Source organism: Frankliniella occidentalis, unplaced genomic scaffold (assembly GCF_000697945.3).
Source record: "Frankliniella occidentalis isolate FOCC.00 unplaced genomic scaffold, Focc_3.1 Scaffold12, whole genome shotgun sequence".
In the NCBI taxonomy this organism is placed as follows: Eukaryota; Metazoa; Arthropoda; class Insecta; order Thysanoptera; family Thripidae; genus Frankliniella; species Frankliniella occidentalis.
In genome coordinates this window covers 1,284,911-1,305,914 of record NW_026267142.1, presented here as the reverse complement: position 1 = coordinate 1,305,914, position 21,004 = coordinate 1,284,911, and the positions used below count along the sequence as shown (strand labels likewise).

Here is a 21,004-nt window from a genome sequence, read left to right as displayed (position 1 = left end):
GAGGGAGCAGTGCACATTCAGGTTGCATTTCAATTACTAACTATTGTTTTAAATAATTCAGAAACCTGATTTTTGCACTGCATATATTGTGAGTAAGATTGTGTTTTCAAAGCAATTGTAAAATTTACTGCATTGCATATGACAATATTTTTTTTGCTATTTTTTCTTGACATACTTTCTTTTAAAAACAATAATACAGCTTTTAGTTGAGCAAACTCTACAAATTCTGTAAGTCACTACACATTAATTGCAGGTCAGCCATATTTTGTTTCTACTTATTTAGCTCAAAACTGGTTGAAAATATTTATAATGAAGCACATACCACATACAAACAAACTAATTGAGGCAATGAGTATTAAAAGCTCAATTCTTACTTTCTCAAATGTTCTGTTATATGATTTCTTGAACGGAATCAAACTAAAGATTATATGTAATAGAATGAGATGTGACAACACAAACAGGTATGCATGTCATGTGAATATTGTACAGCAGCTGTGACCTTACAGGTGGTGGTTGTGCTTACAAGGCCAGAGAGTTCAATGTTAGCAATATCGTATAAAGATCAAACACTTGGTAGTTAGGGTACATAGGGTTTATGACACAATGAAATACTCTCTGACTGTAATTGAAATAGTCTTCTGTTTCCCTGTATAAATGTACACCACATGTAGAAATGTTGTTGCTTCGCCTTTGAGGACTGTCTAATACCATCCAAAACATTCCTAAGACCCAGTAGATACCAAACCACTCTTCATTAATCCTAATTGCTGTAAAGGCTATGTGAATTCCATAAAAAAAAGCAGTTTGAGAAAAATACAATGGCTTCAACCATTTTTGAGCAGTTAAAATACCAGCATTACACATTTGTTTGTTACCTCGAAGCCAGCTTCAAAATTAAAACTATGACCATCCTAAGTAGTTTTGTGCTATTCATGGATCATGCACAGTTGATCTAGAATTAAAAAGCATTGCTGGCTCTACAATTTGGCCAACTTGTACAGTAGCCCAAGCTTGGTGTGTTGATACATATGTTAATTAAGTCAAGCTTGGTGGCATGTACATAGGTAACCAGCTATGCAAAATAATATGGTACACATCTGAATTAAAAATTGAAAAAGAGCTACGAATGAGTAGCCACTAGCTACACAGTAGAGCTGTTACTTTTTTCCATCAATAGGAATGCATAGATGGTCACATTACATGCAGAGGCAAAGGCTTCTGAGCAGACATTCATTATTTAGTCCTCTAGGTGATTGTTAGCTGAGGATACCCTGGCAAAAGGTACCACAGATACTTAAAATCCATTAGCCAAATGCTTCATGTTTACACACTATGCTCTCTACCCAGCTTGTGTTTCCTACCACAAATTTGTGTAATGTATGGTTAGAGCAAGATACCCGTTTATACCTAGGATTAGGTGGCCAAAGTTTGGATTGGACAAGCCATTTTAGCAATCCCAGGCAATTTTCACAGCCAGCTGTTCCTAGTTTTAACCAGTTGGGTTTAGCTGACATTTGAGTCAAACCTAAAAATGTGACATAATTTCTATTGTTTTTCAAAGTATTTGCTTCTGCTGTGTCTTTGTTTGTTTACTTTTGTGTAGGAGGATAGGAGGGGTACATTTCCATTGTTCCTGCAAGTTGTGGGGGATTGGTGTTTACTGCTGCAAAGCACCTGCATTTGATGGTGTGTCACATTTAGCAGCAAATGCCCCTCTAGATTACCTTGCACAAAAAAAAAAAAAAATCCTTCCTTCTCTCAAAAAAAAAAAAAAAAAATCCTTCCTTCTCTCCCGTACAAATAAACAGATAATGTGCACTATTTTTTGCTTACTCTCTCAATTTTGTTGGGTTTCTAGGTTCAACCAAGGTTTACCCAACTGGCTAAACATTGGAACAGCCAGAAATTGAAGTGGTGACAACTAGGATTAATAAATTGATCTGGCCAATTTTAGCTATAGTCAGCAAATCCTAAGTTTAGCTGGACATCTAGCTTTGCTCTAACCATAACATAGGCCAAGTGCATGCATCCCAAATGGACAGCCCATTGAACTAAAGTGCTGTAACCCATGAGCTACAATAAACATAAGGCTGGTGACAGTACTTCAGCATACACATATACATTGACAGTCTTTAACTGTATTACAATTAAAAGCTTACTGCATTGCAAAAAGTTTGAATTGCTTCCCTCGGGACAGACTAGAATTGTGTCCTGTATACTTTTAATCACTTCATGAACTCTTACAAACATGAAGATTAGACAAACTATGATTTCTGGTACAATAGCAAAATAAAAATTGTACAAATCACAAGTTACCACAAAAACATTTGATCAACTTGTAGCGCTACTCAGTAATGGAATATTTTGTGGAAGAAGACATTCTCATGCTTAAGCTCAAAGCTCTCCAAGCTTGAATCTAACTCATCTTTTATATTTTTGAACTTAGTGCGATGATGAACTGTAGTAGCAATTGTTTAACCGCAGCTTTAAATATTTAGGATCTCTCCCATACATAGACATGTGTCAAAATTTTTGTGCTACGCAGCTCTAAATTTCTAAGCAGCAAATCAAGCTTGGTTAGACCCATTGACATAGTGAGACTTCAACTAGTGACCCAAAACAACTGAGAATACCATCCCACATGATGAAGTTGTTGGCTCACCAATCTCAATACCCTGGGATCCTTGAAACTAAGTAAACACTTCAAATCAATAATATTGGGGCTGTGACTAAGGAAAAAAATAGCTTGGGGACAGGAACATTAAACAAAAAGTAATTTTCCTGGTAGAAAATGCATCATCACATGTCAATGTCAGCTTCCTCTTTGACTTTATATTTCCTCCATTCAATTTTCTACCCATGACATTGCTAATTTTTAACTATAAATGACCTATAAGGCACACTGCTAACTCTAAAAGTAGCTGTTTGAGAAATTCGAAAAGAAAGGCTGTAGGCCTCATTGAAAAACAGTGAAGAGTTTCCTTCACAATGAATAATTACATTTCTTAATCTTCTTCAGAAATCCAGTTGGTTTTGTCTTAAATCAGAATGATACAAGGACACAAGAAGATGGAAATCCAAGGACAATGCAAGGCAGGCCCAATTACTTTCTAATAAAGTTTTGGGGAAATCACTAAGAATTTCAGGTTGAATTTACTTCATCCTCAACAAGATATTGCTCTTACAAAAAAAAGGAGGGGGGAGAAAAGAAAAAAAAAGGAACAACAGCATGGAAACAGGAGTTTTTTCAAAAATTAAGGTCTTGAGAGAACTAGGCCAAAAATGTCCTTCAATTGTTCTCCTAAGTACCATACACCAGTAAGTCAGATACTGGGAGAAATTAATGTAATTTAATGTACTTACAAATTTCAAAGTTTAATGCAAATCTTCTGAATATGAAATAAATTATGCCTGATGTTGTGTTCTGATAAGTTATTCTTAATTCTTTAGTGCTGTACAGTTATGAGCAAATTCAGGTTAATGTGCTAACTAACTCACAAACGGAAACCTATTGTCCTATACCCTACATTAATGATACAATTGTGCCCAAAACCCCGAGTGCCGAGTGTCAAATCTAGTCTGTGGTCTCAGTCTTTGGGCCTAACTCAACGCTAGCTACGTACATTAGGCATTTTGACCAGCAGACCGCCCACCGTATGAATCTCAAGCAGCGGCATGTTGATCACCACGTCCGACTTGGGGTCACATTTCTTGTCAGAGTCTGGAGGACTCTTATGGCTGTCATCACCATTCGGCTCGACCAAAGGTGGCTGGACAACACACCACAACAATCATACTCTACGCCACATTATGGCAGACAAGGTCAAAATGAATCACCAAGTGCAATTTCATAGTCAGTGTGCAAATCACATCACCAAAATGACACTTTCAATATCCCGCCTAGTTAACAACCATCTCCAAAATGTTGAGAGTAGAATTTCTACAATCCATCATAACTTTGTAGGTGTGGCATGATAGTTGTACAAAAAATAATCAGACTTGTGCAGTGGAACTCCCTAAGCAAGTCAAAAGAATGTTTTTTTTTTTTTTTTACAATATCACATTTTAAATCTCAAACGAATTTGTTGGAAAATATGAAGGATAAAAGTAGAGATAAAAGTACAAGATACTTCTAAAATTGTAACATATTTGTCCTTTTTCAATTTTTATACCTTTCCTAACACATACTTTGCACAATACTCTCCAACAAAGTATTTAAATTTAGAGATAGATATTGTCTTGTTCGGCAGAAGTGGTAAAGGTTACTTACATCAGGCGGATGAGCTGGGTTTTCTGGAGCAAGGAACTTAACCAGTTGTAAAGCAAGTTGATACCACATGACGCATGATTCACAGAACATGCACTCAGTGCGATCAGTGCAAGTGTGGGTGCCATTCCATGAGGCACCCACCATAGCCTTTAGAAGACGGCAGGCATCTTGAGCTGTTGAAGTAGTAATGCCTATATGTGGTTCCACTTCTTGAAGTTCCATCTGGAATAGAGTTGTTGCATAATTTAACTGTCTAAATATGAGGAAAAGTGAATATTTATAGGGTCCAAGACTACCTGTTTGATAAGAACATCCAACATGAGTATGCAGCATGACAAATTTAGCTCAGCAGCAGTTTGGAACTGAATGTGTCTTGAGGCTCGCCCTTCATCATCCGACATTCCAGATGTATTCCCCGAGTCATCTTCAACTACAGGGGCTGTAAGAAAGAAATATGAAGTAATTTGCATCAGATTATAAATCAAAGGACAGCAAGTGTTGTAGGAACACTTTTAGCATTACAGCAATTATTGTTAAGATGAGGTATTAATGTGCCATTGTTACATACTTCCATATAATTATAGATAACAGATATATTAGAATTTTGCCCTACAATTTTGCTCTACATAACTGATAAACATTGGAAACTGAAGATTTCACTGAAATTAACAAAGTTTTTTATGTTGTAAATTTAGTAGAAAATAAAAATTTGTTCACACACATCTGTGAATAATCAGTGAAATAATTACTTATAAAACTCTGTATTGGCGATTCTCAATGAAAATGGGCAAACTTATGAATGCTAATGAAACAATGATTTACGAAAACGGATAGGTATGATATTAAACAAAGAACAAGAAATGTTCTGATGTTTGATGGGGTGATGGAAGCATAATACACATATACCAAGCTTCACAAAAGCATTGCAACAATCTTTCAACACAGACTGAGTTCTCATCATATTAACATACAAAGCTCAACAGTATTGATAATTTTACTTCTAAAATATGCTTTACGGGATAAGCAAGTTACGTCACCGATTTGATTGGTCTTCACTCCACTTGGAAAACATTTTTTGAAATGAAATAAAAAGTGAAAGGACAAAACTAGAAAATTTTCAAATTATGCAAGGTTTTAAGGTATTGCTACAGTGTTTCCCAAATACTGAAAATGTATGCCATCTTTTAAAGTATTGGTAGTAATAAGAGATTACTTGTTACAATTATACATGCAGTAAGAACTTAAAAAAGGGGGAAAGAAAGGTTAACAATGAGGAACGCAAACACATCAAAGTCAGGGGGAAAATATCCTGCCATGGGAACTACAGCAATTATACAAAATTTGCTAGCAACTGTGATTTGTGATGAAGAATTTAGTTCAAAAATACACCAACATATCAAAGTTATAAAAAGGCCAACAATTTAAAATAAATCAATTCTGCTCAACATTTTTACTACCCTTTTAAATTATAGAGCGTATGACAAAGCTGATTGCATTACTGTGATATGTTAACACTGGAGCGTAATTTTAGCACATTTTTCTGTTTGTTTTAAGATTTACATGATTTGTTTGACTGCAGAATACATCTATGCAGATTTAGAATGGAAGCAGAAAGCTAATCAGCCCCTATCTAAACTCCGATAAAAAATTAGGAAATAAAAATATATTTTCTATAGCAATACAAGTATAGGATATGACATCTGTCACACTATTTATGTTAAGATAATGGAAAATCTCATAAATCATCTATTATAAGAGTTAAGGTAAGTCAGTATTGACTTGGAGGAGAGTTAAGAATAGTACCGTTTGGAAATCAGAGCATAAACACCCCAACTACATACATTTTTTTGGTACATTTTACATAAATGAATGAATGAGGGATGAGATTGCTACTCTCTGAAGTATCCAAAGATCAAATTAAGCTTCAAATTCTATTTTATATTATAAGCTACTGATGATAAACAATCAAATTGCCCTACAAGCTCAAAATTTTTAGAGTGTCAAGATAATCTTAGAACACCGATTTAGCAATGAGAGTTATGTGGTAATAAATGGTTTAGTGTTTACTGTGCCGTAGATCTTAAGCACGATTAACAGAATTGTCAAAACTTTTAAATTGATACAGTGACTGCAAACAATGGATTAAGATGATAATTAATTATGCTCAAAATAATTACAAGCCGAAGGGCTTTCAATCTCAAATACCTAGAAGATTACAAATGATTAAGTGTTAACAAATGTTAAAAATGAAAGCACTCCAATGCCCATAAGATTAGTTAATGTAATAAAAGAAACATACATCTCACAGAAGAGCAGCAACGAGAAAATATACTTGCAGGGATCAGCATTTCAATAATATTTTCTGAGAGATTAGATTTACACAACAGCAAAGTATACAAAGCATTGCAACATATTTTTATAAAGTCTTGTGCAGGTAATATGAAAGGGTGCACAATAAGTTTATTGCAAGTACTCACAGACCGCAGTGCTGCCTTTTCCCCTGGTTTTGACCAAGCAAGGCCAAGGCAACCCTTGAGGCTGTGTCTTAGCCGGCTTAGCCCTCCGTGCTGTGTCATGGCATTCAAATAAATCAACAGCTCTTAATCTAAGACCAAGCTGCACATAGCAACACTACCAATGACAGACAGTAATATCTTTGAGTGATTAAGCTAACATTCCAATGCCATCAAGCCTTCTGTTTCTGAACAGAACTGAAAAACAGTGTTCTGTACACGTTCTATATAAGTGCTAGGGCACATACATGACCAATTGATTTCTCCTTTCTTTATTGATTGTTTACCACTCATTCAATTTTGTTTTTCTTCCCATCAATATATTTTTGTCAGATGTCGCCAATATATTCACATTCAGTGAAAAGTATTCTTTAATGCTCTAAGCTGACTATTTGTAGGTGCAGGTTTTGCACTCATGTTTTGTCATGCAACAAATGGTGCAGAAAGTCTAACTACGCTTAAACCTCCCATTTAAAGAAATGAAATTGACTGTTTGAACTTTCAAAACTAGTATGGAGCTGATATATATATATATATATATGTATTTTTTTAAATAATTAGATTTGACAATGGCGAAGTGTCTAGGCAAAAGAAACAAAGTATTTTCTACAATCCTTTACTAATTTAAAGGGAGAGAGTGGTTTCAGCAAACACATTTAACTATCACTCAGTAACGAGTATGTGACATACAATAACATTAATAATAGGCAATATGTTTCAGAATATAGATGACAAGTCAATGTTGATTTTGAAATGTATCCATATTTTGGAATAATCAGTGTTATAAGAAAAGAAACCAAAATGAACATTAAATTATTTATGCACAGGTACGATAGGAAAGTAATTTGCATCACAACAATAACATAGAATTGAGAAAGTTGCACCCAATGTAATGATTTAGACTGAACCATTTAAGTGTCTAGGTGAAATAATACCCTTATAAAAAAGATACTTACATATACTACTTCTGCAGACTGATTCATCACTTTTTTCACCACTTTGCTTTTTCTCTGAACCATGGTCTTTATACTTCTCTTTGTCTCCATCCTTCTCTTTCCACTTTTCTTTCTCCTTATTGATTGATGGAGCCATCATTATTGAGATTCCATCACTAAATGTTGAGAAGAGAAGTGGGAGGGGTATAACAATTTCTAATGTAGTCAATATCTGTAAACATGAAAACCAGACACAAAAAATTAGAGTTTGCAATTTGTGAACAATAAGGGCTTATACCATTCAGGAAGTAAAGGTCCTGCAAAATTAGATCTGAAAAACATACTTGCAGCCAGTTTAAGGCCTGTTCTTGCACTTTGGGAGCAGTTCCACAAAATCTGCTTGCAATGAAGTTGTATATTTGTTTATCATCAAACCCTAAAGGGCTCATTGTTGGGTCCAAAATTTTACTGAAATAAAACAAGGAAACAATATGACTGGCCAATTCATGTTTGACACAAAGTCTAAATGGTTTCAGAATTCAGTTTAATCATAATAGACAAGTTAAATAAACATAGCTTTCAAGGAAACAAAATGAAAGATTAGAGAATCACCAAGCAGGGCACAAGAGTTAAAAAACCAATAAAATGTTGAAAGGGTAAAAAATTACTTCAGCTCTAATTGTAGCAAAATCATTTAAATCTTTGGTTTTATTCATGAGTTTTCCCAAACCTTAGATAGGTGTTAAGAAAAATGCAACAAAAGATTGAAGAACAAAATAAAATGTTGAATTGTAACTGGTACTAATTTTGGAACATATGACTATATGAACAGCACAGACACAAATCAGCCATCTCTAAATCCATGCATATCACTTATTCAAGAAGCTCACTGTTAAAACAGTCATGCAAAGTGGGTGCCTTAGTCACTATTTTCCTGATTTTTCAAATAATGCAAATAAATGGATTGATAACGTCCTTTAAAAAAATTTGAAATAAGTTGAAAGGTTATGGATGGAACATAATAATCGTATTGTACCCTAGTGTCTCAAAGGCAAGTAATATTTTAGAATAATCTTGCTGCTGGGAAAATGAACAATTTTCCAAAGGGTAAGAATGACAAGTAGGGAGGGTTATGAAACAGAAACACAGCAGGACATACTGTAGGCCTTTTGTACCATGATATGCTCACTTAACAGCTACTCCAAGCAAAGAGTGCAATATATTAATTAATTGAGATTGGAGTATACAGACTCACCAAACAAAATGATAGCAGAGAAAACATGTTAACAGATACGCATTAATTTAAAACAATTTTAACAACTTAAAATTTGTTGTGTCAATTTTCAATTCTACTTCCATACTTCAAAGACTGTTAATTTTTTAATTCAACTGTGAGAACATTAAGTTGGGCTAGTGGCGAGAATGCCCCGTTTGTCCGACAAGTTATTTGTCCGACAGTCGTATCTAAGCAAATAAATTAAATAAGTGAGGTATTACAACAACAGGGAAAGGGCTCGTTTCACTTGTCCGACAGCTGGAGTTGCGTTTCAAACTTGAATAGATACTAGAAAAAGTAGTTGCTGCAGTAGGGTTCAGTTTCTGGAACTACAATAAGTTGTAACAGTAAGTAGGAGTTATTACAATAACTTAGAGTTATTCAAATAACTTTCGCTGGCGCGCCCGGCGCCGTTTCCGGGAGGCCGAGCCATGGCCCGGCCCGAGGCCCGAGCTTCTGCCCGAGCGCTGAGCCGAGTATAGCCGAAAGGCCTACCGGAAACGGCGCCGGGCGCGCCAGCAAAAGTTATTTGAATAACTCTAAGTTATTGTAATAACTCCTACTTACTGTTACAACTTATTGTAGTTCCAGAAACTGAACCCTACTGCAGCAACTACTTTTTCTAGTATCTATTCAAGTTTGAAACGCAACTCCAGCTGTCGGACAAGTGAAACGAGCCCTTTCCCTGTTGTTGTAATACCTCACTTATTTAATTTATTTGCTTAGATACGACTGTCGGACAAATAACTTGTCGGACAAACGGGGCGTCCCCCTAGTGGCCTCTATAAGTTACCTTAAAAATTCCTCTTTATAAAAAGGCCTAGCAGTGTGGGTATTATTTAGAAGGGAGGAACTAAAGCAAAGGTTCCAAAAACGGGTGGAATGAAAAAGAAAAAGTCTTCACTTGGCTCAGGATTTACATTAAATCTCCATACTTACATGCAATGCTTTCAACTGGGGAGCACACGCACACAGAACACTAAACGGCCAACAGACAACAAAATTAAATGCAAGATAAATAGCCTCAACAAACAGGCGAAAAAACATCCAGCAAATTATTCATGTAGAAATCACTGCTATCAGTGGTAATACCACAGCAATAAGGGTCATCAATTCACCAATACTGTGGTTTACGCTAAACATCCACTACATTAGGTAAATAAACTCTCTCCCAGATAAGAACATTTAAAGGCCTGCTGATCTCAAACTTGAATTGGCAGTGCTGTGATTGATTACTATCACACGTGAAGTGTCGTCTAAATGTGTCCAAGAGTGTTCTTTCTGTTCAGTGCAGAAGCTTATCTAAGTTTTTCCTTCATTAAAAGTGAAAATTTGGATTGACAACATTGTTAAAAATATAGCATCAAGAAAAATATGAAAAATTATGCAAGAATGTTGCTTGTTTTGTTTCTTTCCTCCTAAACACATAAAGTAATAACTGACAAGCACACCATTTTATTTAGCAAAATTTCAGAATTCTACCACAATTCCTAATCAATTTATGCTTCCATGTGAAATGATTTCCAAGCAAAAAACACCCACCGCAAGCGCAACACACGCTTTAATTGTAAAAAATCAAAAAAAATCTGAAAAACTTATGAGAGAAGGTCTGTTTGCTTAGTGTCTGCCACTTGCATACATGCAACATTATCAGCATGGCCACATTCTCATGCCCTAGGAACACAATTGCTAAGTACTGTATACACACAAATATGCAAACTATCTAAGCCTGGCTGGCCATATGGCTGCAAAAGAACTCAGCATGGCAATCATCCACCAATGCATCATGCATCACTTGACAAAAGCTACAGTTAAAAAAATAATTTTAAAAATGAGAATCTTAATCAGAAACATAATGGCAGCTACGATAAAACAAACATGTGAAGTAGCACAAAAAATTGAATCAGAAAAGCTGAATTGTTCAAAGGCACAAGATGGGTGGAAAAATTTAAGTATTTGGATAACTTTAAAAGACATTGACTTCCAATTGAAATTTCACTGCCCCCATCCTTGTCATAACATAGAATTTCACTGCTTCTGCTAAATAGGTAAATTTGAACTTTACAATCAGATTTTTGATGCATCTGTGTCTACCTGCACCAACCCATATTAAACTAATACATAGTTATTACATTCTTATATCTTAATTTGCATTGCTCAGTTCCCGTTCCATAATAAATATCATAATGAATACCTCTGTTAAAGAAAAATATGTAAATCTTTGCTGAACATTGAAAAGCAATCTACTATTTGTGCATTCTTACCTCAATAGAATTTTTAAAACATGTAATTCTTTAGGAGGAACATCACTGGCTATTGATTCCATCCAATGAGGCATGACATGGTCCCATATTTCTGGAGAAACAACTTCATAAGGAACTAGACAAAATAGACGGTTTAGACCATCTTTAAGATGGCAAGTTCTTGATGACATTGTGTCCCTGAAACAAAGTAATGAGGAGTGAAGGAAAACAAACTATGTACAACAGTATTATCAAGATCAGGCCGATTAAATTTGCAATAGAACTCACCAGTGGCCACCAACTCGGGAGTAGTCAGGAGGATGAGGAAGAAGGCATGACACAAGCACATTAAAGTGAGATTTGCAAATTTCTTTAAGCCAAACACAAACAAAGTCTGTTTTCAATCCCTCTAAAGTGTTTTCAGCTTGATCTAAAGAAAACAGAAGAAGTATTTGGCATTTAGTTAGAGTTCTTTAATGGATTGTGATGGATAAAAGAATGATTGAAACAAAAAGATATTGTGTACACACCATCAAAGGAGTATGCAGTAATATGGAACCAATGAAAAAGCATGGCAAGGAGCCGCCCCAGTGTATGGGTAGGTGTTGATTCAGCATTTGGAGTGCAGAGGCCAACAAGAAGCCAGACTCCATACCGTCCCAGAAGCTGACGTTCATCTTGGGCAAGCTCATCTTCCACAATAAGTAATGGAGGATCACTACTACTTGCTATACTACTTATTGCGGTGCTTGTAAACTCTGAAGTCAAACCTCCGGGGCGCACCTCTAAACCATGCCACTGAGCCTCTCTTAAAAGGCTGTAATAGAAAAGTAAGATTAACCACTACAATTCAAGGAGTTAAGTTCTTAAAATTAGTACAACAAACTTAAGAAAATTTGAACAAGATCCTTACTTAACAATTGATTCCACAAGATAACTTTGCATTGCTTCATCCATATCCCAAGCTTGCTTTAAACTAGAATGCACAATATGGTCTACTCCTCTTCGATTATTGTGACGGTTATCATGGCACTGTCTACAAAATCGAATTGGGTGGTTGCCATTGTAGTTGATACAGTCAGCCGAGAAGCATACAGAAACTACTGCCTTATCACTTGATCGGCAACTCTGGAAGAGAAAAATAAATAAATCAGTGTTTAATGATCATCAATGTTTACAAAATATGTATTGAGGGGTAGTAGTAGATAGATTAACCACTATTGAGACAGAAAGACTTACTTTGCTCTCACAGGTGACAGAAACTTGCTGCATTGGATGCAAAATATCCAGAAACATTTTATCTTCATGTTTGCTATGAATATCGTTGGCACACTCAATACACAGGTACAGAGGAGGAGGCCTTTCATTGGCAAACATGATAGAGATGTCATGATCATAGCATACTTTTGCAGCTTCTGCATTCCCTGCATTGGGGCATTGATCCCTTTGGCAGGTAAATGGAGGCCAATCAGCTAGAAAATAAAGTAAAGAAATGTATGAGTAAAAACCTCTGGAACTGTTAATTACACAGTCAAAATAATACTTACTGACAAACTTGTTGGGGAAACTTTTTCGATCAACTAGAGCAGTATTAAATGATGGCCAGTAATGAAAAAGAAGCTTTGCAGCAGAAGCACGAGCTGCAGTTGAACCATGGGCAATAACACATAAGACATCGCGAGCCAAGTCTGATTTCATTGACATCAAACATTCCATAAGTTGACTGTGTTGAGCTAAATAACAGAATAAAACTGAGATTGGTCAAAAAGTTGATGAAGGGGAAGGACATTTGTTGCAAGGTATTCATTTCCATACCTGTGCTTTCAGCATATTGGAAAACAAGCATAAGAATTGCTGCAACTGAGTGTGATGCATAAGTCTCCTGCCCTTCAGTTGTTTTCCTGGCTGGGGGAAAAAAAAAACAATTTTCAAAGTTATTATTGTTCATTAGTTAAGTAAAAAGTGATTCACATAGATATCAATCTTGCTTACTTAGTGTGAAGGGGAAAACATAATAGCATAATTGGTTCACTATTTCTTGGTGAAGAGAGGAAGGAAGGACAGCAATAGTAGAAGCAGTTAAATAAGGAAGTGTATCTATCATGTCATTTTCTATAAATGGTAACAAGCATCCCAAACACTGTAGCAATGCTCGGCCAAACTCTGAAGGAATACAAGTACAAGGATTACAAGTCATACATTTTTGTCATAAAAAATAAAATGAAGTATGATCAGAAGTACAAACCCTGCACTCCATATTGAATAGCAGAAGCACTATCTACAAGTTGTACTATGGCATTGTAAAGCCCTCTGTAGTCCAGATTGGGATAAAGAGCCATACGTTTGGCATCACTTTCAGGGACTTTCACCATTTCTAGAGGCGACTCTTTAGCTTTGACGTCACGCAAAACAGCTGTGAAACATAAGGCGAAATTTGTTCAGATTTTGCTTAATTATTGCCAAGTCTACAGCAATGTTCTGCTCCAAACTAGTAGGTAATTTCCATATTCTGTACAGAAGGGAAAATGGACTTACTTAGTAAGGTCTGAGAGAAGTACTTGAGAACAGCAGCTCCATCATGTCCTGATGGTAAAGGCAATATACCATGCAGAAGACGAAAGTGGAAGTCATGAAGACCTCTCACCTTTACAGTGACTGAAATAAACAAATTAAAATTTACAATTGACCAAACTTCTAAAAGATTGTTTTTCAGATAAGTTGGAATGAGTGGAAATGCAAGTCTCCCCCTCTAAAAGATAACTTTCATTTAAAAAAAGTAAGTTTACATCAAACAAAAACGAAGAGAAATTGCTAATTGAATTTCTTGTAGAAGCAGTATTGACATCTCATATTGATAGAACAGAGGGAGGAGGGGAGGGGGGGGGATGAAGAGGTTAAGTCTTCAAGTTCAGCGAGTAACAACGGCACCAACACACATCAAAATGTGTCCTCCAATGATCGAATATACGTGGTTTGAGACTTTTTTCATTCATCAAAAACGATTCCAAATGAAAATACAAAAATAAAGTAAAAGTATCAGAACGAAACGCCTGGGGGGTAGGCAATCAGGTCACCAGAATACTTTTTCTTCCACTTACAGGCAGCTGCTCGAGTCCCCATGGTGCCCATCTTCAAGAGGGTGTCAGGTTAAAAAATAAAGTATTAAATTACAATATAAAAAAGAGTTGGGCCTCATTAAATACTTGAAGAAAAACATTTTTTAAGTAGTGTGGAACACAGATCCTCCTATGTCCCCACTTCAGGTCTTCGTCTTCTGCTAGAAACCAGGAAAGGAAACGGATGTTCGTGGATAACACGCGGGAATATTTGAATCCGAATGTAGTGATCTGCAAGTAAAAAAGAGAACCCACTGAGGGTTCGGGGAAGCGCTTTCGATTTGGAAGTGTAAAGTCAGGTTGCTAGCTTTTGAAGTCCAATAGTTGAATAATGAACTGAATCTTTAAATTTCCGTGTCTAAAAAGAAACCGATCACAGGATTATTGCACCTAGTTATTCTTTTCTTTCTTCTTTCCGGCCTTTCGGTCTTTTAGCTTTCAGGTGGCCGTGGTTTGTGGTGCAGAAGTTTAGTTCAATTCACAAAAGTAGGGTTGTGGTGGCCGTTGTGACACTAGCGTCTCAGGCCTGATCGAAAATGTCCCGAGGAAGCAGTGCCGGGTTTGATAGGCACATCACTATTTTCTCTCCTGAAGGACGACTGTATCAAGTTGGTATGTACAAGACTCTTTAATAACAGTAATTTTTTCAAAATTAATTCAACCGCCATGAAATGCTACCGGTTATTGTAGATGCATTCCCTTCCGTCATGAGCCCGGCTCGTTGACTAAGCATATTTTAATTTCAACCTAGCCTAAATTATACTACCACTTACGATACACCTGTTGTGGTTTGGGAAGGAAAACGTTGTTCTTGTCATTTTTGTTTTAGTCATATTTTGTTTGGTCCCTTTTCTCCTCGAAACTTCCTAGTCAGGGACTCTGGGAGGTTAGGTTAGGAGCTGTCTCTCTTTAATTTTCCATTTCCCTTAGATTATGAAATTTGGGCTCGTTGTGTGATGAAGTATTCCGTTAGTCAGTAGTAGGTCTAAAAACATCAATATCTTCTCACGAGAATTTAATTGTGGTCTCATTAGCATGACATGCATATTTGACATTTTGCATCTGACTGTCATATTTCTTTGTTTTGACAGAATATGCATTCAAAGCCATTAATCAAGGTGGATTGACCTCTGTTGCCTTGAAGGGAGTGGATACGGCAGTCGTAGCAACTCAGAAGAAAGTTCCTGTAAGTCTTTTGAATACTTTGATGATTTCATTCATAATATTTAAGTTCGGGTATACGATTTTTGCTGATTTATTTACTTTTTGTTGTACTTTCTGTCTGCTATTGGCCTGTTTTAAAATAATTGAATTTTTATTTCCAGGATAAGTTGTTGGACCCTTTAACTGTTACCCATTTGTACAAACTTACTGACAGCATTGGTTGTGTTATGACTGGTCTCATTGGTGAGTACAGTGAAAAGTTTTGTCTGTTAGTATAAATTAAAAAAAAAAACATCTCTGAATAAGTTAAAATTTTCAGCTGACAGTAAGTCTCAAGTTCAGCGAGCCCGCTATGAAGCTGCTAATTGGAAGTACACATATGGCTATGATATGCCTGTTGACGTCCTCTGCAGGAGAATTGCTGACATCTCCCAAGTATACACACAAAATGCAGAGATGAGACCTCTTGGATGCAGTATGTGTTAAAGATTTTACAGCTTTATCATAAACATATATCCTTTCTTTTTTTTCTGTGATTAAATCGTTATTTCTGTTTCTCTTCCTCTTCAGGCATGATGCTGGTTGCTTATGATGAGCAAAATGGTCCTTGTGTGTACAAGGCTGACCCTGCAGGTTATTTTTGTGCATACCGTGCCATAAGTGTTGGCTCCAAGCAGACTGAAGCAAATTCTTTCCTGGAGAAAAAATTCAAAAAACGTCAGGACTACAGTCATGACGAAGCTGTTCAGGTACTATTACTTACCTCCTCTTGTCTTAAAATTATCAAGCTGCTTTTAACATTCTTCTTGGTCTCTCAACACCACTAGATGGCAATATCATGCCTTTCTTCAGTTCTGTCTGTTGACTTCAAGGCATCTGAGATTGAAGTAGGAGTTGTTTCTAAAGAGGATTCGAAGTTTACGTAAGGACCTAACTTTCTATATTCTTACTCCTACTTTATTGTTTGATATTAAATAATTATGTATTCCTGCAGGGTGCTGTCTGAAGAAGAAATTGACAAACATTTGACTGCTATATCTGAAAAAGAATGAAAGGAAGAACCATGGTGCTTTATTCTCATGTTTATTTTATAAAATAATTAGTACCATTAAAGCCACATTTGAAATATGTTTATTTCATTTTCCTCATTTTTATATATTGCTATGTGAAACAAAAGGTCTATGGTTGATAACTTAAAAAAATCAGACAATAGATCAGGACAAATTTGTACATTGCCACAATGAAATTGATTAATACACGTTTTGTATGTTAACATAAAACTTCAAACTGGTAGGCAGAAAAACTTGAGATACATTGGGAAAGAAAGTTGTAAAAGGTAGAAAATTTACTTAGCACTGGCTGCAAGTGGATTCCTCAGCACTAAAATAACAGAATCCCCTCGCAAGAACATTTTAGATATAAAACGATCCTTATTGACGGGTTTACCCTGTAGACGATAGATAACAATTAGCAAACGCAATGGACACAGTTCATAAAACATACCACACCACACAATACCTTTTTCTTTCCTTTTCCTGCTCGGGGTTGCTCGGTCCACATTTCTTTCACATTCTCCAGAACCATATTACAATGACGATCAAAAGCTTTAACTCTTCCTAGTAATTTCTTATTATTGCGACAATTTATCAATACCTGGTAGGAGTAAGAGTATGACTGATAGATGCATACCAGAAGTCATGGTGCAAAATACACAAATAGTGAAGTTAATTAATAGCATACCTGAGTATTATTTTTGACAGACTGCGTTAGCACTGACAAAGGACCAGTATTGAATTCTTCTTCTTCTAATTTTGCGAGTTCCTCGGGCGTCATTTCTGACTTGGGCTTGGACACGGACCTATTGCACAAAAAGCGAGATGTTTTAGTTAGTGGCCACTAGTTTTAGTTTACAAATCTGCGTGCCGCCCGGTACACACGCGAGGTTAGGCGACGCAGAGTCCCACACAAACAACGAGGGTATCGTCAAATTGTGAGGAAGAAACACTTACGCCATTCGGAATGCTTGTGAGTATCAGGTCAACTATACAATCTTCACGGAAACGCGTAATATCAAGTATTGAAGCTGTTGAACACAGAGCGGCACTTCAATACTCAATGTTATTCGTTTGGACAACGCCGAAATCTCTTCTTCTTTTCTTCTGTCTTCTTCTATCCTTTCTCGCGCTCGAAGCCTTAGAAGGCGTCTGTGCAAGGTCCGTACTGCCCACATCAAAAGTTAGTTACTACGGACAAAATTTACAATTTTTGTGTCTCAAAATTTGTCAAAATCTTGTTAGGCTTCAGAGAAAGTAGTTGCAGGATAAACAACAAATCATGTTGTTAATTAAGTAAGAAGCAATCATTTAATCTATCAGTTGAGTATCCAACATTCAAAACTGAATCTGGATATTTTTCTTTGCGAAGATGCTGCGCTGGCATTCAGCTTAAATGTATATATTCTTTTTTTTTGCGTAAATTTGTTTCAAAGATTTATTTGCTTTTAATATATTTTGTTAATGTAGTTTTTATTATTATATTTTAGATAAACTTTTTTTCTCTGCGTGTTGGCGATGCGGAATGTTGCGGTTGCGGTAGTAGTGGCCAAACTTTTGATGAAGCGCCCTGTTGCTTGACAGCAGACATTTATTTAATGGAACAACATGTCCCGTGCATTGTCACAATACCCTGGTACGATTTGTGTGAGTGCTTGGTGGTTTTCAGTGCTCAGAACGTTTTGAAAGGGGAGTCGGAAAGAAGTTGAGGAAGAAACTAATCTGGTGAGTCATAATGAGAGGTTAGGGCAATGTTTGTAAGTGCCATATAACTGTCAGATTTACTCTCTGTCGAGTACAATAGACTCGAGAGCTTACTGCCGTCTGCCGAAAGACTTGAAAGTGAATGTTAATGATCATTGCGTAGGTTTTCCGTTCATAATAGACGCTAAATAAAGTAGCAAAACTTGCTTTCCAGCCACCCTTCCGCCTACCTCTTCCATCTCCCCTTCCACCCTTCACCCCCCACTTTTATTTTGTTGCTGACCTCGTTTGCGGTACTGCGTCTTGCCTATGCAACAATCATGTCTGGAATAGGAGCGCGCAAGAACAGACTCGTTCGTTAACTTTTATCTACCATTATCAATTGTTGTTAATCTTTTTTAAAAAAACAAACAAATAAACTGTACTGCGACATGGTCAGGGTGGCGTAAAGGGTGGGTTTTATTTCTTTGCCTTGGTCTTACTTTTAGGGTGTAAGAGATGGGAAATGAAGCATCCAAACATTATTAATCCAATTGCATATATTTTCCGCATTGGCACTGTCAAGAAATTTATTTAAAACTGTACATTACAAACACAATAAATATGACTGTACAGTTCAATTTTATAATAAATTGTAAGAGAAAGGCCGGGGAAGTATAGTCTTGAAGTTATTTTTGAAGTGCAGCATCAATTCTTTACAATGTTGGCTTTAGTGTCAGGGGCTCAGAGAGCAGGCCGCACACAGGTGGGAGCTCTCTCTCGCACTCGCGCTCCCGCACCGGGCGTATAGCCATGTATAGTTCATTCGCTAAATGTAGACACACCGACATCCCTCTAAACCCGAGGCCCCATTGTAACCGTCATTACGATGCGTGGAGCCCTGCCCCCGGCCCCCGCCCGACCCCTGGCTAGACCTGCCAACATCTTTTCATGGGGAGAGCGGAGGCCGGCGAAGCAGGCGCGGGTGTCTTCGGCAACTCTAGGCCGGGGGTTCGACCCTCGTAATGAGCGTAACCAGGCCGTTTATGAGGGCGACAAAGAAGGGCCAGCGATTGTTTCGATTTCCTTTGCGTGCCGGTGTGTCTACATTTAGCGAATGCAGAACTACTCTATACGAAGACTGGTAGATGGGTCATTCAGTTCAGCATTTTTCTTACAAGTCACTGGACTGGCTAATGCGGCCCCCGCACTGGAAAAACAAAGGTACGAATCCCTACCTTTAGTGCCTTACCAAAGGCACTAAATGTGAACTTTCACACCTTTAGCTGGCGAGCTTCATATGAGTTCCATACAAGTCTAGGCTGCAAAATTTAAACGTTTGAAAAACGTCTAAAATTTGCACCACGCAAGTGTGCAACTTGAATTTAACACCATGTGATGTGCAAAATCATAACTTGCACAAGTTGGTGAGCAAATTTTGCACACTTGTTTCACCAGTGTCATTTTACGATTTGACACCTCCTTCCTTCTTTTGTGTCTGTATAGCTTGTCATTTTCAACGTATTTTTTTTATCGAAAAAAACAAAAACAAAAACCACTACACTGGTAAAACAAGTGTGCATAATTCTAACACCAACGTGTGCAAGTTATATGATTTTAAACATTACATGGTGTTTAACTCAAGTTGCATACCGTAAACCTCAAGTGTGCACATAGTACACTTTTCCTTGTGTCTACTTGAAAGCACACTAAGAAGTGTGTACATGCGTGGTACACACTTCTTAGTGTGTACGCGCCACATAGCGTAGCGCTATGGCAAGTACACATTTCCAAACGTGTGCCACACTTCCTAGTGTGTGCCGTGCCAGACACACACTTCTTAGTAGTGTTTGCAAGTGAATGACATAAATGGTTTCCAACATTCGTAATATAATCTCAAATAGTTGTTATCTTGGCTGGCGTGGGCAGGAAGTTATTCACCTAAAATGGTCGCGGGGATAAAGAAATTAATTAAATAATCATCTGGGTTGCGCAAGGAGGTCTATGCTGTGGAGCGCCGTGCTGGGTGGGCCAGCCGGCCGGTCATGGGTGCGCGACGGGAATGCCCACCTCTCAGGCGGGCAGCCAGTGGGCGGCGCAGCGCAGCGCCAACCCAATGTCAGCTGTTTGGTGAGGGCAGAGCCGGGCAGAGCCAGGAGTGCACGTTGTTAAAGAAAAATACTGTCGCGATGACAAAGAAATGAGTTTTAATTTTCCGTACGGATACATTTGTAAAATTAATAAATCGTTCGTCAAAATAAGTTCATTAAGGTATTCGCTTCAAAATGACAAATTTCTTGTAAAAATATGTAAACTTCATATATCATTATGCTCATTGGTGCACCATGTACCACGACGATCGTCAGAGTGATCTTGCGTTGCCGAATCCTCATTGACGAGCAGCTTGATGTGCCGAACAATGCCAGGGTACCGGGTGTCCAGGCTAAGACGTTCCAGTACGTTGGGTTGCATACGCGCTGGCTTGCAGGCGCTGTGGCCAGGGAGCGGTGGCGGGGCGAGGCGGCTGCCCCCTCCACCGCCGCCGGACTAGAGTCGCTGGGGCAGGGGGTAGCGCTGCGGAGCGGGCGTCCAGGTAGGGGGGAAGAGGGGGTAATCTTGGGACGTCAGCAGAGGCAGTCGAGCGGGGGGTGGCGCTGCGGAGCGGGCGTCCAGGTAGGGGGGGGAGAGGGGGTAATGTTGGGACGTCAGCAGAAGCAGCAAGAGGCAGTCGAGCGGGGGGTGGGGGGAGATG

At 37.7% G+C, this 21,004-nt stretch overlaps 4 protein-coding genes across 12 annotated transcripts in view; 2 read left to right on the top strand and 2 right to left on the bottom strand.

Moving 5' to 3' along the window:
* LOC113213352 (protein unc-79 homolog) overlaps window positions 1–14,617 on the bottom strand; it is a 28,238-nt gene extending 13,621 nt beyond the window's left edge. For 5 of the 8 annotated variants that reach the window (XM_052263511.1, XM_052263513.1, XM_052263514.1 and 2 more), the window contains exons 1-17: window positions 14,336–14,617; window positions 13,773–13,892; window positions 13,483–13,650; window positions 13,230–13,400; window positions 13,053–13,142; window positions 12,785–12,970; window positions 12,477–12,709; window positions 12,151–12,365; window positions 11,768–12,054; window positions 11,526–11,667; window positions 11,259–11,435; window positions 8,063–8,186; window positions 7,740–7,950; window positions 6,748–6,837; window positions 4,567–4,709; window positions 4,271–4,492; window positions 3,624–3,770 (exon numbers count right to left, since the gene is read on the bottom strand). In XM_052263511.1, the coding sequence (XP_052119471.1) occupies window positions 3,624–3,770; window positions 4,271–4,492; window positions 4,567–4,709; window positions 6,748–6,837; window positions 7,740–7,950; window positions 8,063–8,186; window positions 11,259–11,435; window positions 11,526–11,667; window positions 11,768–12,054; window positions 12,151–12,365; window positions 12,477–12,709; window positions 12,785–12,970; window positions 13,053–13,142; window positions 13,230–13,400; window positions 13,483–13,650; window positions 13,773–13,892; window positions 14,336–14,366 (2,757 nt within the window). In that variant the 5' untranslated portion in view covers window positions 14,367–14,617. The remainder of the gene's footprint in view (window positions 1–3,623; window positions 3,771–4,270; window positions 4,493–4,566; window positions 4,710–6,747; window positions 6,838–7,739; window positions 7,951–8,062; window positions 8,187–11,258; window positions 11,436–11,525; window positions 11,668–11,767; window positions 12,055–12,150; window positions 12,366–12,476; window positions 12,710–12,784; window positions 12,971–13,052; window positions 13,143–13,229; window positions 13,401–13,482; window positions 13,651–13,772; window positions 13,893–14,335) is intronic. The other 3 variants (XM_052263512.1, XM_052263515.1, XM_052263516.1) reach the window with 3 other exon arrangements.
* Window positions 14,618–14,796: 179 nt separating this feature from the next.
* Window positions 14,797–16,643, top strand: LOC113213356 (proteasome subunit alpha type-6). The gene is made up of 7 exons (XM_026432400.2): window positions 14,797–14,965; window positions 15,445–15,539; window positions 15,679–15,760; window positions 15,837–15,992; window positions 16,088–16,266; window positions 16,345–16,439; window positions 16,512–16,643. The coding sequence occupies exons 1-7, from the start codon at window positions 14,890–14,892 to the stop codon at window positions 16,567–16,569; spliced, it is 741 nt and encodes a 246-aa protein (XP_026288185.1). The 5' UTR covers window positions 14,797–14,889; the 3' UTR covers window positions 16,570–16,643.
* Window positions 16,633–21,004, bottom strand: part of LOC113213357 (probable small nuclear ribonucleoprotein Sm D2) — a 214,078-nt gene continuing 209,706 nt past the window's right edge. The window contains exons 1-4 of one of the 2 annotated variants that reach the window (XM_026432402.2): window positions 17,527–17,693; window positions 17,258–17,375; window positions 17,036–17,170; window positions 16,633–16,964 (exon numbers count right to left, since the gene is read on the bottom strand). In XM_026432402.2, the coding sequence (XP_026288187.1) occupies window positions 16,863–16,964; window positions 17,036–17,170; window positions 17,258–17,375; window positions 17,527–17,531 (360 nt within the window). In that variant the 5' untranslated portion in view covers window positions 17,532–17,693 and the 3' untranslated portion in view covers window positions 16,633–16,862. Of the gene's footprint in view, window positions 16,965–17,035; window positions 17,171–17,257; window positions 17,376–17,526; window positions 17,694–21,004 lie in introns of those variants that run through there. The other variant, XM_052263542.1, reaches the window with a different exon arrangement.
* Window positions 18,058–21,004, top strand: part of LOC113213353 (dentin sialophosphoprotein-like) — a 13,564-nt gene continuing 10,617 nt past the window's right edge. Inside the window, exon 1 of the mRNA XM_026432398.2 lies at window positions 18,058–18,294. The gene's annotated coding sequence lies outside the window, so the exon portion shown is untranslated. The remainder of the gene's footprint in view (window positions 18,295–21,004) is intronic.

What these genes read in the sequence shown, in the direction of transcription:
- LOC113213356 (XM_026432400.2), top strand. Translation starts at nt 14,890, where the DNA reads ATGTCCCGAGGAAGCAGTGCCGGGTTTGATAGGCACATCACTATTTTC. An exon ending in GTCATGACGAAGCTGTTCAG is followed by an intron (nt 16,267 to 16,344) that starts GTACTATTACTT and finishes CAACACCACTAG; the next exon opens with ATGGCAATATCATGCCTTTC. An exon ending in AAAGAGGATTCGAAGTTTAC is followed by an intron (nt 16,440 to 16,511) that starts GTAAGGACCTAA and finishes GTATTCCTGCAG; the next exon opens with GGTGCTGTCTGAAGAAGAAA.